The following is a 15941-nucleotide window of genomic DNA, read 5'->3' as shown; positions in this document are numbered from 1 at the left end:
CCCAGCATGGATCCATTTTTCTCTGTTTTCATCAATGTTGTGCTTGCTTTACTGTGGCACCACAAAGAATTTCCCGTCTGCCCGCAAATGCCAGGAGTCAAGCCCATATATTCAGGATGGGATACTTATCTCCTTCTCTATAGTCCCAGAAGAGAGATCCCAACTTCCCCGACTCAGAAAATGGCCTTGGCAAATGCCCAGATAATTCATCTGACAGCTTCAATCAGCTGTTCAGTTAATTCCCTCCCTCCTTCTGTCCTTTCTATTCCTCCAGCTTCTACAGTCATATTCTGCTTTATACCTGCTATGACATCCAAGTCCTGTCAATCTTACTCCATTTTCCATCAGTGGAAATCCCGCTGCCTCAGTGAGCTAACATTCACCTCCCAGCCCTGGTAGAAGTGTTTGTACTATTTGAAATTCCTTTTATAAACAATTTTTAACACTGACTCAGGGGCTTAATATGGAACTATTGCAACATAAAATTCAAATACCGTTCTACCCTAGCATATGACATAAAATCCATCAGAAACAATGAAAAGTTGCTTTACAGTGTTGGTTTCACCTTAACGAATGAAAAAAAATCGTAAGCTCAACACTTTCTTGCATAAATCAGTTGGCTTACCATAGTTTACCACTTGTTATCGGCTCTTTCTATGTGATTACCAATCAGTGCTCCATGTCTGATGTATTTTACGTTTTTCAGTGATGCCTTTCTCAGGCATTTGAAAGTTTTATTGCTGCATGAATGTAAAGGAAAGGTTTGAGAAAAATGTTTAATTAAAAAAAACATATACAATTTAGGGGTCATAAAAATGCCAAACTGATGGCAGAGAAAGTATAAATCTTTGTAACACGGCCCACAAATTCGTATCATATTTGACCTGACAGAATAGTTCATTTTTCACATCCATTTGATTCCTGGCTTTTTTATTGAGGTTGCCAATGAAGGTAACAGTAAGTGCAAGTGATTTTGTTGAAAGGAAAGTTGTTAATTAGGAACTGGACAGACACCACCAACTAATTTCACAGAGGCCATTGACGCTGCCATAGTAGCAGCTTTCCATTATTACTTAGGTAGGTCACAGTCAAATCAAAGACTAAAGCAAATGGTTTCTTCTAGATCCTACTGCTAATCCCCAGAGCTCTTTCACCAGCTGTCAGATTATACAGAATCTAGAAATTCATTGGGTGGAGGCACAGGCAAAAACTCAGCCCAAACTTTAATATTGTTACCAGCTTTCTCTGTGACCTTGTGCAAGCCACTTTCTATGGAGCAGTTTTTCCAAGCTTAAAAATGAGAAGAATAGATTTTCTTTGAGATAATGCTTCGGAAGTTTTGATGAAGTGTTCTCTCTAATAGCTAATATTATTATTAATACTATTGTGGCAGTTCAGCAACATGACAGCAAAGATAACCTCATAACTGAAATCCAAGATTATTTTAAATTGTTTAAGGCCCTGATCCAACAAAGCATTTGAGTTTATCTCTTTTTACAAAGTTTATATTGATGTGCTATCCTGATCATAGGTATTCCATTATGATTGGGCAATTATAATTGCTCGTATCTGAGAGCTTCCACTCTTAACTTGTAATACGCCATAGCTGCTGTCACATGAAAAGCTTGCATTAGTCATCTTGTTTGTTCCACTTTTTGATGATAGGTCCCCTTGACAAAATTTCTTTTTTCTGCATTATCTTCTTTCTTCCTTTCCAACCTTTCCCCCATAGCTCAGACTTCCATCCATACCCAAACTTCTTCATTACTTATATCTTCCTTCTCAGATATCTTCACTCTGCTCTAAATACCCATCCCCTAGATCTTATTTTTATTTTTCAGAGCCCTGAGAGCACCAGTAAGTCTTAATGGTCTTGACCAGCTCCTCTGGGCCTTCCCCCACCCTGCCCACGGCCCAGCACTGACCCCATGTCATCCCCATGGGGCTCCCACCACCCTGCCCATGGCCCACCATCCCATGTCAGCCCCTCGGGGGCCTCAGCCCCTGCCCCTGCAATGCTGCAGCTGGGCTGCTCTCCAGCTCCACAGCCCTGCCCTGCCCGGCCATGGGCCCTGCTGAGATGGGCCAGTCCCCAGGGAGGTGCTCGATGCCCAGGAGTGGGGCTGCCCCGGGGTCCCCCCACTGCCCTGCTCCTGGCTGGGTGGTGGGACAGCCTCTGGCTGCCAGGCCCTGCCCTGACAGACTGCCATGGGGAGCCCCTGAGGCTACCAGCCCCCAGCCTCCACAGAGTAGACAGCTGAATTTAAATCCTATCTTCCACTTTCCTAGATCACTTGTCGCTATCACATTGAACGTACCCCCCCCCAACCAACTCCTCATCACCTGTTCCCATTTCACTGCTGTCTTTCCCAGTATGCCCTTAACCAATTTTATTCTACAGTTTTCCCACCTCTTACTGCAACAGATCCCACCTCTCTAGCCTACTATCTAGGCCATCTGTGCTTCTGTTCCATTAAACACTGAGCACGATGTGCTGTAATCTGCAAATTAGTTCAAAAATGGAAAACTTTAAAACTTCAGACAGGAAGACTTGTGGAGGGGCGGATGGGGGAGCATAAGGACAGCCATACAGGTCAGACCAACGTCTGTCTAGTCCCAAATCTTGCCTCTGAGAGGGATGGTGAGAGATTGTAAAAAGCAGGCAAAGCTTAAAGGAATCTTTCCGGGTCTATCCTCCCCTATTCCGGACAAGATGTCCTGCAAATTGTAGCTTTTAATTTACCTTTATCCCCTCAGAATGTAGTGAAAATGAAGGTGATGACGACAAGAGTGAATTCAATGCTCTCATACAACACCAGGATGACATTGCAGGAGTCGGAAATTTCAAAACTTTTTGCCAAGCCCATGGAACAAAGAATACACACAGCTAAAACAAAGAAAAAAGGAGCTAAATGCTGTACCTATTTTCACAGTAAATGATATTGAGGTCCATATTCACGCGAGTGACAAACATGTGGCAGTCAATCCTGACTTCATTAATTGTAGGAGGTGGCAAAGCATGAGCAACGACAACAAGTCCCATGATTTGGCTGGGTACTGTCCGTCCGTGGGACAGTGACACTCTCAGACGTAACCGGCCTGTTATATGAATCACCTGGAAAATAAAAACAATAAAAGAAACCCCAGTGAATTCTGGATGCAACTGTGACATCAGTTTCTTTTAAAGGATAGCATTACTATTCCCTACAGACCACTTAACACGACTAAAAATTGTACTAAGTAATTGCCAGTATTAGTGTTAAGCTTATTAATATTGGCTGTCAACATGTCCTATATGTCCTCATGGCAAAAAAGAAGACAAGAATGTAACAGGCAAATGCTTCACATTCATCAAATAAAACCCTCAGAACTCCTATGCTATTGATTTTCGTTGCGGTGGTTGTTACGTAAAGAAAGAAGAAAAAAACAAACTAGGGATTCAACAAAAGAAAGGAGAGAGGGAGATAACACTGAAATAATGAAGGTATAAATTAATAAAAATATTTATTTTATAACATTTGGAGATTGAATATGAGACAGAAATATTGTCAGTTTTGAAACTTTTCCAGAATGGATTTAATTGAATTGCTAGTCACCTACACCATGGAGACACTGCTCTTTGTGGTTGGCAATTTGAGAAGCAACAGCCTAGAAGTGATCAATGAGCTCAGCTGCAGGATGGTCTTCTTGCATCCACAGCAAGCTTTTTAAGAGCTGATAGACACGTAATGCCTTTGCCTAGTACACTATGTACGTATAAAGACCTCTGGGGGCGGGAGGTTTCTTTTCCTATTCACAAGATAATGCCAGAAGATGCCCGGGAGATCCGACCACACCCCTGGAGAGCGAAAATCTAAGAATGCTAATCCACCACTCCCAGTTTGACTCCTTCTGTGGTAACTAATTTCCTCATTAACTATTGAAGAAATAGCTAAAAGAAATAGGATTAAATTCACAGGAGGGGCAGTAATAGTGTATTTTGCTCCTTCTAGCTAGGCTTGCATATACATCTGTTCTGTGGATAAATGAAGGGTTGTTTTTCCGATAGAAGAATATAAATACAGCACCAATGCCAGATATGAAACTGAAAATGGAAAGTGCAGTTCCTGTACTCATGGCTAAGAGAACCAGGAGTTGCAGGCTCTCCCAGATTTTCACCCTCAGAGTGTGTTACATCAAAGTGAAGAGAAGGTTTCCAGGAGACGGGGGTCCCTTTCACTGTGATCCCAGACTCACTACCCAGAGGTCAACAGAAATGTTGGTTGGTGCCAAGTGCACTGGAGGCGGTGACAGAGGTGGGATGTAGTTATACGCCCACTGATACTCATCTCACAAAGACATCAACCAAACTTTTTGCTTCTGATCTGAGATTGATTGTTAATAGAAAGTGAGAGAGAAAGAAATCTTTCATTAATAGGACTGCAAACCACAAAGGGCATCCAAATTCAAATCTAATTCATGCCAGCAGATCTGTGATCTGAGCATTGAAGTTTGTTTCTTTTTTTTTAACCTAATCATTAAAATATCTCCTTTCTCCGCTATTTTACATTTTGACTCCAGCCAGCGTGGTGAATCTGAATGAGGAAAGCGATTAGCTGCTGTGTTTGTCCATTTTGGTTGCAGGTTTCCGACCACCCACATTTGACGTAATTATTGCCTAAACTCACACTTAATGCACCCTCCAAGAGCAAACTATTCTATGAATATTTGAAAAAGTTCCTACAGGCAAGGATGCAAAAACACCATTTCAAACACACTTTATTTTTTTTTCTCAAGACCTCATTAACTAATGAAGAAATAGCTAAAAGAAATAGGATTAACTTCACAGGAGGGGCAGTAATAGTATGTTTTGCTCCTTCTAGCTAGGCGTGCATATACATCTGCTTTTTATCATTATCTGTCTCTTTTTATCATGCAGTTTCAGCTTACTGCAAAAACTCAAATCTGTAAATGTTTGGAAAAATGCTGATGGATAGCTAGTAATAATGTGAAAAATAATCTTATACTGAACGTGCTATGCAAAAGTATTGTTGTTTTGTTGTTTTTTCATATGAGTCCTTATGCTAATATGTTTGAAGTTGGGACTATCACTTGAGGGAATTTTTAAGATGTATCATACTTAAAATCCATTTATCTCTTCCTTGTATTTTTTGAAACCTCCATGTCATTTGCAGCTAAATATCAACATGATTTGTTTTTGAACAAGTCTCTATCCAGTCAGTACCTCACTTTTTTCTGATTCCTCATCTGAAACCCGCCTCAGATGTAGTATTACCCCAAGAGACAGTTCCAAACCTGCTAGACCCACCATATATTAACATTGTTGAATTTCAAGAGAGTTTGCTTCCAGATTCAAGTTATTTAGCTTGTTCCTAGCTCTATCATGGATCAAAACATGTTCTAAATCCCCATGTGAATTCAAATTTTAGGGGTCAGCACTCAATTGCATTCGGATTCTGTACACTGGGAAATGTACAGCAAACTGCCCATCAGTTCCAGTGCCTGTGTGCCTCTAACAAAACTGTATTGCCATGCCTGAAATCCCTTTCTATGACAACATTAGTCAAACGCACCAAGTGGGAAATCTAATTGGTAGTAAAAAACAATTCTAGCTGTCATGACCTTGTCTACATTGTGAGTATTGCCACTTTTAACACTGGTTCATTTGAACTGGGATTAGAGGTGATAGGAATTATAGGGTCAATTATCTCCGGTAGCTAAAATTAATCTCTTTATAATTCAATCCCACAGCACTAGTCTATCATATCCTAAAGCAGTATTATGACTTTAATGAAGCTAAATTGCAAGAATAAACTGTTTTATGAAGGACAATACTTGGATCCAAATGTAAATATTTAACAAAAATTTGCTAGGAATATTCTGAAAATCAAAAGTAATTGCAGCTCTTCCATGCAGTTTTCTTTAGAAATTCTTGCTTCTGAAAAGTATGCAACAGTCCAAATCCATCTTTGAACTATAATTGTCTTCTTCGTAATACTGCTATATGAACAGACTGGCACATTTAGATGTTACAGGAAGAGAAGACAACGATACTGTGTTCTGTCCATTACAAAAAGGTGGGTGAATGCTGGACTTCTGATCACAGGGATCATCAGAAACGTTGTTTGTCAAGAGCTGTACAGATTTCCCTAGCATTTCCCCATCCACCTCTTAAATGAAATTTAGCAAGATTCCTTTTTTACGCTAACAGGAGCTGAACTGGGTTAACAGTTCAGAGACTTTTTTTGCTTACAAACTGTTTATTGGCAGGTGTCGTATCTTGCATGATGATTTCATTCCATAGAAGCAGAGGGAAATCTTATGGTCAAAATAAACCTTGTGACCTGATCTACGCCAGGATTTGACATAGGTCATTCAAGCTGTATTATTGCCTGTAGCATAAACTAGTTGTATAAGAGTTATACTTGGATAGACAGGTGGGTGAACCAAAAAGCATTGTGTAACAATAAAACTTTTAACGCTGTGAAATGAATATAGCACATACGCTGCTGTAAAGATGTCATGCTGAAGCAAAACAAATCCTATAAAAATCTCCTGTACTGTTTAATTGCTTTGTTAAAAAAACTCTAAATCAACTTTGCTTGATGCTCCAATATTGGAAAAAAAATAAAAATCATTATTTGGCTTTTATTTTTAGCTGATTAGAAAAGGGATTTGCAAAATATTTTAAGTACATGTAAACACAGTTTATGAGTGTGAGCGTGTTAACAAGCCACATTGCCTGGACAAATATATATTTCTTTTCCCTGCCATATGCTCTCTTTAGTCATCTGTTAGCGATAAGCACTTAGATGTGCTCTACTAATGTCTACTCATTATAAACAAGCACATCACAAAGACCTTGATAAAACCTTCCCTCTGTCAATACTTAAGGAAAGGAAAGCCCAGCAATTGAAAAACACATCTGGAACCTGCTTGTCATCCTTTAAAGCTAAATCTCACCTCTGGAGATGGAAATACTTTCTTTGTCGAAAGACATCTTTATATATTACATCCATTTTTTCACATACATGTGATGTCAGAGTAAGGACATGCATTACCAGAGGCTATAAAAACCTGCAAGCATGAAAAATCTGTGAATTTCACCTTTCAGATGTCTCTGTGTTCTTCAAAACTTAAACTTCCATTAGAAAGAAATTTCTAAACTATTTCTTTTGTTCTCTGTGTAAATCACTATGCCAATTTACTATGACACTGAAACCACAGCACTGGCAGAAGTGCTCCCTCCACCTCATTTCTCTTAATGCGATATTAATTTTCAAGCCTTAAAATTATTGCTTAGACCCAAATTTTGAGAAGACACTCATGTATGAAAACACCCTAATTTAGTTTGTGCACCTAGATATTTATTTAGCTGTCTTACAAACAACTCGAACATACATTTATCCCTCTTTACAGAAACAACTGTGATTCACAAGGATAAATACAGCTGTTTTGGTCTCTCAAAGATGTTATCTTCTACTTCCAAAATCAACACCTAAATCTTTAAAACACAATTAATTTGAACTGCTAAAATTGGCTGAAGAAATATCAAACTATAGCCCTGTTCTTACATTTTTCTTTTGAAGAGTTGTGTGCTCCTTCACTCACAGATACATGGACACGCATCTCAAAAACTGCTTGTGAAATTAGCGAGACAAACGTTTTCATACTCTGCAAGGTAAAGGGGTCCTATATGGTTTCCAGTGATTTCTAAGCTAAGGCTGAACATTTGGAAACAGGCTTTCCTCTGGGCTTTTCAAAGAAAACAGAGTCCACTGTCACATCTGGAGTTCACACAGTGATATCCTAAAGGTTCTCCTTTTCTGACATCAAAATATATCTGTGCCTATCAACCTAAACTTCAGTATAGGTTTCTTTATCTACCACAGTTCTCTTCTTTCCTTCCTGTGCTCCGCTGGAGTCACTACAAAATTTCTATTTGCTTATGTTTTCTCATGGTCTGAAACCATTTATTTCTGGGGTTCCACAGCCCTCTCCTCATTGAGACCAAAGTCTGCTCTCCCAGGCTTCAGGAACGCTTCGGGAAAATCTATCACTTATCATTCAGCAGCAGCTGGGATCAAAGAGGTCCAGTGGGGCCTTGTGTTTGCAGTTCCAGTGATACTTGCATATCCCGTTCTCAGACTTACTGCATTTCTATAAACACTGTAGTATTCCTAACAGGAGGTCCCATGGAGCATGACATTTTGGTGTTGAAAAGAAGTGAGCCGCTACAGCTGCAATATGTTGGATCATCCCACACGTGCAGCAAGTTTGATGTGTCCCACATGCATCCAACTCGCTGTACACACACAGATCAATTCTCCATCATGAGTACAGTTAGCTTAAAACACAGAGGACACACTGAACTTCCAGCTTGAGCCATGTAAAGTAGTTTGCACATGCCCAGCAGCCGCACTCGGGGATCGATCACCCCTCAGATAATGAAGTTGTGAAAGGTAAAGTTTGTAGATGCACACCCCTGTTATATCGATGTTAGATTTACTATCTCTTTTCATCTATAAAATAACCATCATATCATCTTTTCCCTTGTTAACTTCACCCACCTCCAATTTCCTAAGCATCACTTATCTTTTCTCTTGGGCAGTGTAACAGAATAACATGTCTACTTACACTAATTGTTCTCAACTCTTATTTGATTTGGAATTTTGCTGCTTCAGTTCTAGCGTTGAAAAAGTGCTTGTACGCTGAAAAATCTGTTTGTTTGTTTGTTTTTCTCACTAGAGTAGTCCATCTAATAAAAGATATTGCTTCTACACACAAAACTTGTCCTATTATATGAAGTCCACACCAGAACAAAGGAAACTAGTAGTTAGTGCAGCTGTCAGTGAGTCATTCCGAGCCGCGGTGGATTAAAAAAAAAGAGACGAGGTGGTAATCTGTGACTCCTGCGAAACAGCTTTGTAAGTAAAATGCAGTCAGTCTTAATTCAGTTATGCACTGAATGCCACCTGAACCACTGTTAAAAGAGTTGTGGTCTTGAGCACCGCTTCAAAGAATACGAGTCTGATTTCAAGGAGGGCGAACATTATTCCTAACACATACATAGTTTCAAGGTCAATAGCCTCTTTTCCATCTACAAGTACATTTCAAATCCCCTCAAATACACCTGCAAAAGACAGTCTGAAAATGGAAATGGTATTTACATTTAAACAGCATATTTGGTCTCAGGACGTATTTTATTGTTAAAAAGTCCATACTAGTTTTTGGAGACGCTCTAGGCTTTTCCCATCTTTCCTCTGATATCACTCTCTCCAAATAATAAGATTCAAAAGCTATTTTGCTACTTAAACCAGTCAGAGGCAGAATTTAGGATAATCCTAAGGGGTTTAAAAAAAGTATCCTTATGAGACCTCAAACTCATTGGGTGCTTAAAGACAAGCGTCACGTGAGAAACACCCTGGCTTGGCAGGCTCAGTTCATAGCTCTTGCTCAATCCCTAAAACGACCTGAGTAGAGTATTATTTATTGCATACGAGGAATATTGAGACCAGCAGCAAGCACAATAGCCACAGTCACTTCCATTCAAGTACACCGCAGGGAACAGCTGCTCTTCTGCATAAAAGTTAGTGTTTTGAGCACTCACACAAAAAGCTGCTTGGATAACTAATTCCAGCTCTTCTTCAACCTCAGGATGCGCAACCTCTTATCTCCCACTTGCCTCTCACTAGATAATAAACTAGAGGGAAGGGAGTGGGAACAGCTTTCTAACTCTCCAAAAGAGCGAAGACAAAACAGGAATCTGACATTGCCCATGTTACACCTGTCATATGAAGCTCCCTGAGCTAGACGTGGCTAGGTTAAAGTTATCTAAAGAATAGACTACAGCTTCTCTGTGGAAGTCAGGGAAGACCGTTGTATGGTAAACAATTTCTAAAGCTGATGTTTAAAAAAAATATATATTTTTAAGAGTTATCAAATCTTAATAGCCTGGGAAATGAACAGCAGACCAGAGGTTGCTCAAGAATAATTAATAAAAATATATTTGAATTTTTAGATCCTTTAGATTAACATTATTAGACCCTCAATTTATGGCTAATTTTTAATTCTATTACATAACAGCATTTCCATTTTATTATTTGGGGTAATAGATGAGCAGTTCTTGTTTAGCATGGCATAACACAGCGTCCTGCACTGTATATGGACATATATATATCTCTTTATCACTGTGATGGCTCTCTCATCAGAATTCTGAGGTTTGGTCTTGCACTGGCATTCGTTGCAGTAGTAGATGTTGCATGATCAAGACGCTCCATTCAAAAGCATATCTGTATTGTAAAAGAAGTTACCGTGGCTTCCTTTCCCGTGTTGTGATTTTTTATTAACTGCAATGGATTAGCATGCTGGTTTTCTCGAAATAAAAGATGTTGCAGACCTGACTCTCCTGAAATCAGCCTCATAGTATAAGCTCAAGAAATATTGTGTTAAGGCATTACACATTATAATTTTTTATTTATTTTGCTTTATATAACTGCAAAGGTTTCTGTTTTCATCATCAGCCTCCACAGTAAGAGCTCCAATCATTCTACTATTAAATAGTGTCCTTTAAATATATGCAGTGTTAGTAATTCAACATGCCAGGTTTTATTTTAATACCTTTGAACCCTTTTTCTTTTTAAGATATCTTATTAACTACTCAATCTATCAACACCGCATTATTTTTTCATAATCCAAAACTTACATGCATTTGAAGAAGATCAACATTAAAAAAATGGAAAAAGAAGAAACTAAATGAAATCACCACACTGCAACCTGAAAAAGTAGCCATAAAAATTGGTTTTATAACAGAATACTATTTGAAGTAATTGGCACAAAGACTGTTCTAGTGCAGATTGCTGCAAGAGCGCTCTTGGCAAGAACATCATAAGCACTAGCAAAACTTTAATATGCTCAAGCAGCCAAATACAAACTGACACCAGGAACCCATGTGTGGCAACAAACAGGAAAAAATAAAGTATCTCAATTTAATACAAACCTACATACAAAGGGATCAATTTTTACAATCCGTGGTTTAGCATACAATACAGCTGTCCTCGGAGTGAATATAGAGTAGCTATACATAAGAAATTAGAATTATCAATTCGGGGGAATTTCTCAAGAGTCCTTTTGATATGTAATACAGCAAATATAATGACTAAGAAACCAGACATCAATGCATTAAATAAGATCAGGTTGAGATCTATTTAGAAAAGACAGGTTTAAGCTGGAAAAAGAATCTCTTTGATATGACCTCCAGAGCAGACCATTTGCAGAAGGATTCAAGATGAGCAGATTTACACTTGCATATCTGCTAGTTTCACAGCTGCTTTAAACATAAACTCTAAAATATCTAATATTGAGTTATTGCAGAATTAAGTCTATATAGTAAAAAAGATTAAGAACCTGGGATTTTCTTATACTTCTAGCAAATGTTATAATGGATTTTGTATGTTGAATTCAGAGGAATAAATGCAACAGTAAATTTAAAATCTGGCGAACATAACTAAGTTATTTCTAAATGATCTATTATAGAACGTGGCTACTGCTGGTCTAAACTAGGAATCTGGAATGCCTCAGAATTTTTGGTAGCCTGCATCCCTGATTTATGGCCAATACTTATTTAACCCTGAAACTCAAAAGATAGCTCCACTTTAACAGATTTTCCACTGCAAATCCCTTGGTGTTCAAATGTGTTGCATTTTTTTTCCCTCACAGAATGTTTGAAGTCCCCTTTAAAAATAATGCCTTGAGGATATTTTTTCCTTAATACCATTTAAAGAAAGTTGAAAGCATTTAGCTATTGAAGTGTGCAGGGTTCTAATAAAGGAATTGTCATCCCTGCCCATGAGCAAACTCTCTCGGAGCTCACTATTCCAGAATTCTGGTGCTCCTGCCAGCAGTAAAAATTAAACCTGAAAAAGGACTGTTGTTGCATCAGTTCCAATGCAGTTTATCGAAGTATCTGGGGGTGGTGGGAATTGACTACATAATTTTGCAACAGAAAGGGTAGAAAGGTTTTTAAAAAAAAGTTAGCCTGAATCCTGTATATGCAACCAAATATTGTGGCACTAAAGACAACCAATAATAAACATTCTTCAGATGCAGTGTCTTTATTTCTATCTTTGGAGGGAGAAATAAAGGATTTTTTTCTTTTTTTTCCTACTGTTTTATTTGATGTAGTCCTTAGTAGCCCAACAATTACCTTAGGTGATTCTCTGCACAGTCAGCAAGGACTAGATAAAACAAAATATCTGATATTAATGCATTTTTCCCAGACACAGAGAAAAAAAATGTAGAAAGTGCTGTTGTCTGTAAAGACAGAAACGGATTCCCCAAACTTAGCCTTGATTAAGACAGTAATATTTATGTTCTACTCAAGCTCTCTGCCCGGCGTTGCAACCCGAGAATTTGTTCTAAAGTTAGTCAAGAAAAGTCATATTCACTCTTCCTTATTTTATGGCTGAATAGGTAGGAAGACCTGAGTTTGTCTCAGTAAAGCAGGGAGGCGGTATGAAAAAGGTTGAGAACTACTATTTGAATTTCATTAATACCAAGGTTCCTCTGTTTGTGCTAATGGTGCCTGGTACAGGCTCTTACACAGAGAAGCAAGCTTTTTGTTTATTTTAATGCTTGCACGGTTTCCTCTAGCATGGCACAATTTCCACTGGCCGTATACAAACACACAAGTGGTACAGAAAGATCTTGGACAACAGAATGTGTGAGCTTTCCAGCAGAATACCACAACTGTGACAGGAACTAAGGTGGAGATGGGCAAAAAAGATTAATTTCACATAATTATTAATATGTTTTCATCTTCCTCCTATCAATGACATTTATATGAATCTAAACTACTCATTTTCAATTTAGAGGGGGAAACCATATAGCAAAGTATATGAGCTGATTTTATGAAAAATACAACTGCAAATTTCAGAAAAGCTGCTGCAGGTTGATAGTAATGCCTCCACATCCAGATGGCGAAAAGGAATGATCACAGGATGGGAGTCTTCTGTTACGTCTTCCAACATCTAGTCTCAGTAGTTCTCAGCATTATATTTGAACAGTTTTAAATGGGTCTCACACGGTCCGGTTAAAGAAAGTATCTGGCATTCAAGCTGCAAGCCCAAGCCCTAAAGTAGCTTTACAGAGACTGTGTCTGTAGGAGAAGGCTAGTGCACACCATGACAGCACTTCTCAAGAAGTGACTGTGTGTCCTTAAGAGGAGCTGTAGCAGGTCAAACTAAAGGCCTGTCTAGATCAGCATCCTCAGTGTGTCACTCAGGCTGACTAAGGGACAGTATCAGAGTAGGCAACCTCATGGCATTTCCCTTGTGTATTCTCCCAGGACTTCCTGAGGTACAGGCACGTTGTTTGGCAAGCCTTTGGCATTCGTAGTGCCCTGTGGCAATGAATTTCACTGTTGAACTCTGGAATCACTAAGTACCTCCTTTTACTTGTTCTGAATTTGCCATTTACTACTTTAATTTTGTCCCCTGCCCTACCTATTGAGAGACTGCAGAAAATTATACCCTATTCACCTTCTCTATACACTGATGTTTTCTACCATGTGCCTCCTTAGTCATCCTTCTTCCATCTTCTTCTGAATCTCCTAGGTATATTTCAGCTGTTCCACGATGTTGATCAATGTTGTCCCTTTTTTGCTGTTCTACAATCTTCGTCTTGGAATATAAAGTGCACAGGTATTCAAGATAAAGGAAAAACATTGATTTATACAGTGGTATAATGTCATTTTCTCTTTCATTTTTAATTTCTTTCCTAATAATTTCTTAGCACTCTGTTTGCTTTCCGACCACTACTAAGCATGAGCTGTTCCTTTCATAAACTGCCCGTTACAACTCCAAGGTATCTTCTCTGAGCAGTAACACCTGGTTCAGGGCTCTTCATTGCATATATACAGCCAGGATTCTTTTTTCCTAGGTGTATTACTCTACATTTACCTGAACTGAATTTTATCTGCAATTTTATAGCCCCTTCACACAGAATCATGAAGTTCTTGTGCTACTGTTCACATTAGACATATATTTCTACAGTCCAATAAGCACCGTAACTTTCCTTTTCACCTTGGTTTCCACTGAATTTACGAATGTGTTAAGAATCAAAGACCCCACGAACAGCAATCTATGTGTAAAAGCAGCAGTGACCACTTAAATTGAGAAAACCGACCACTCTTGTCTTTTGTTTTTATAAATCACTTATCAATGAGAGGATCCTCCCCCTCCACTGGCAGCTCAATTTCTTTCAGACTTTTGTTCAGGGATGGTGCTGGTTTCCATGCTGGAAGTGCACCTACTCTGTATCAAATGGAAATCCCCTTTAGACACGCCTGCTAGTTCCCTGAGTAAGTTTTCCAAAAGTCTTTGACTTTTCCTTGACACGTTGTACTTAACTCAAATGTCTACCAATTCTATTTTTATTTTAGTTTCAGCGGAACTGGTCCAGGTTATGAACTCCCTTGTGCTAAGAAACTAAGCACTGTAAATTAATGTATATGAAAGGAACATGTCTACTAGGAGACGTTCTTCCTGAAACAAATAACTTTCTGCAAAAAATGAGACTTATTTTGCACAGTTCTGTGAAATGCAATGCAATAATACCTATAAATTAATAATTAATACAGACATACAAACTGTGTGTTCAGTGGCATCGATAGCAATAGGTCATAAAAGTTTGGATCTCAGGCTCAAGCTCCTTTCCATAGACATGTGACCTGTAAGCCTCCAGTGCCACCCTAAGCCTCTCCCGAAACTTTTGAAGAATGTGAAAACATAAATACATACTTTCCATCAAATCAAATTTGCCCAGAAATATTCAGTGATGAGATTTGTTTCATGTCAAATCACCCCAATTCTTCAAAAGATTTGTGAACCAAAGTCAAGTTAAATTTGTGGGTATTTGAAGGAATTGTACTGTCATTACTAGCTGAAGTCCACCCAAACAAGGTACGTGATTTCTCCTTGAAGTAAAAACTTCTGTTCCACTTGGAGATGGATGGTCTTTGCAAAGCTCTGACCTTCTCCTTGACAGCTACAAATGACTACTATTTATGATTTCTTTCTATAATCCACTTAATGTAGCAAGCCAGATTATAGATAGCAATTTACTTGTAAAAATCATAATATACCAGCATTGTTTAAAATGCCAGATGTGGATAAATGGGGAAAAAGCACTAGTGAGACAAGACTCGTGTTCTCGAATCTACACTGAAGAATTATGGCAGCCTCTTGCTTTATCTGCACTTGGAATCAATTTAGTAATTTTTAATTCACTGATTTTCTGTTGTTTGCTTAACATTTATTAATTGATTGTTATACTCATGCAATTAAATCAAAACTTGGCAAGTTTAACATGCAGAGATTAATTTTCTTTTACTAACCCACCACCTAGAATACAGGTTTTTTTGAAAAACAGGTTACCAAGAAATTACCTCCCCATCAATCATATTTATAAATGAGATCCAGTAGGGGTGTTGCATGGCATCTGTCAATCCATACTGAACCTTTCCCTATATTTGACTAAGTTTTTCTGTGTAATTTAATACAATAACAAGAAAAAATTAGGACAGCTCTGTCTTTTCCTCATTGCAGTCCTAACCAAAAGTCAGTCTGAACACCTAGGACCTATCCGCTGCAAGGCTGGGAATCTCTCCTTTAGGAGTATGATGCATCTCATTCCTATTGAAATAAACGGTAAATTTGCCCCATCATCCAGTGGTTAGAGGATCTGTACCTTCACAACAACCTTCAGGTTGCTCAGCTGTCAAGTGCTTCTCATCTGGAATGAGAGCCATTCATTTGCCCTTCATGTCACACTCATTTACAACGGTTGAAATGTTTATTCAGAAAGGGAGTAGAGATAATGAGCAAGGTTTCCTTGCTCTTGGTTACCAGGGGCTATTCACGAGACTTCGGGTTCACTCACTG

The 15941-nt window shown here is 38.6% G+C and overlaps 1 protein-coding gene across 7 annotated transcripts in view; it reads right to left on the bottom strand.

The window, feature by feature from the left end:
* NPAS3 (neuronal PAS domain protein 3) overlaps nucleotides 1–15941 on the bottom strand; it is a 627172-nt gene that overhangs the window by 31657 nt on the left and 579574 nt on the right. For all 7 annotated transcript variants that reach the window (XM_074585122.1, XM_074585125.1, XM_074585124.1 and 4 more), the window contains one exon: nucleotides 2922–3115. In XM_074585122.1, the coding sequence (XP_074441223.1) occupies nucleotides 2922–3115 (194 nt within the window). The remainder of the gene's footprint in view (nucleotides 1–2921; nucleotides 3116–15941) is intronic.

Source organism: Larus michahellis, chromosome 4 (genome assembly GCF_964199755.1).
Source record: "Larus michahellis chromosome 4, bLarMic1.1, whole genome shotgun sequence".
Taxonomy (NCBI): Eukaryota; Metazoa; Chordata; class Aves; order Charadriiformes; family Laridae; genus Larus; species Larus michahellis.
The sequence above is the reverse complement of the archived record's forward strand: the minus strand, read 5'-3'. Positions and strand labels throughout refer to the sequence as shown.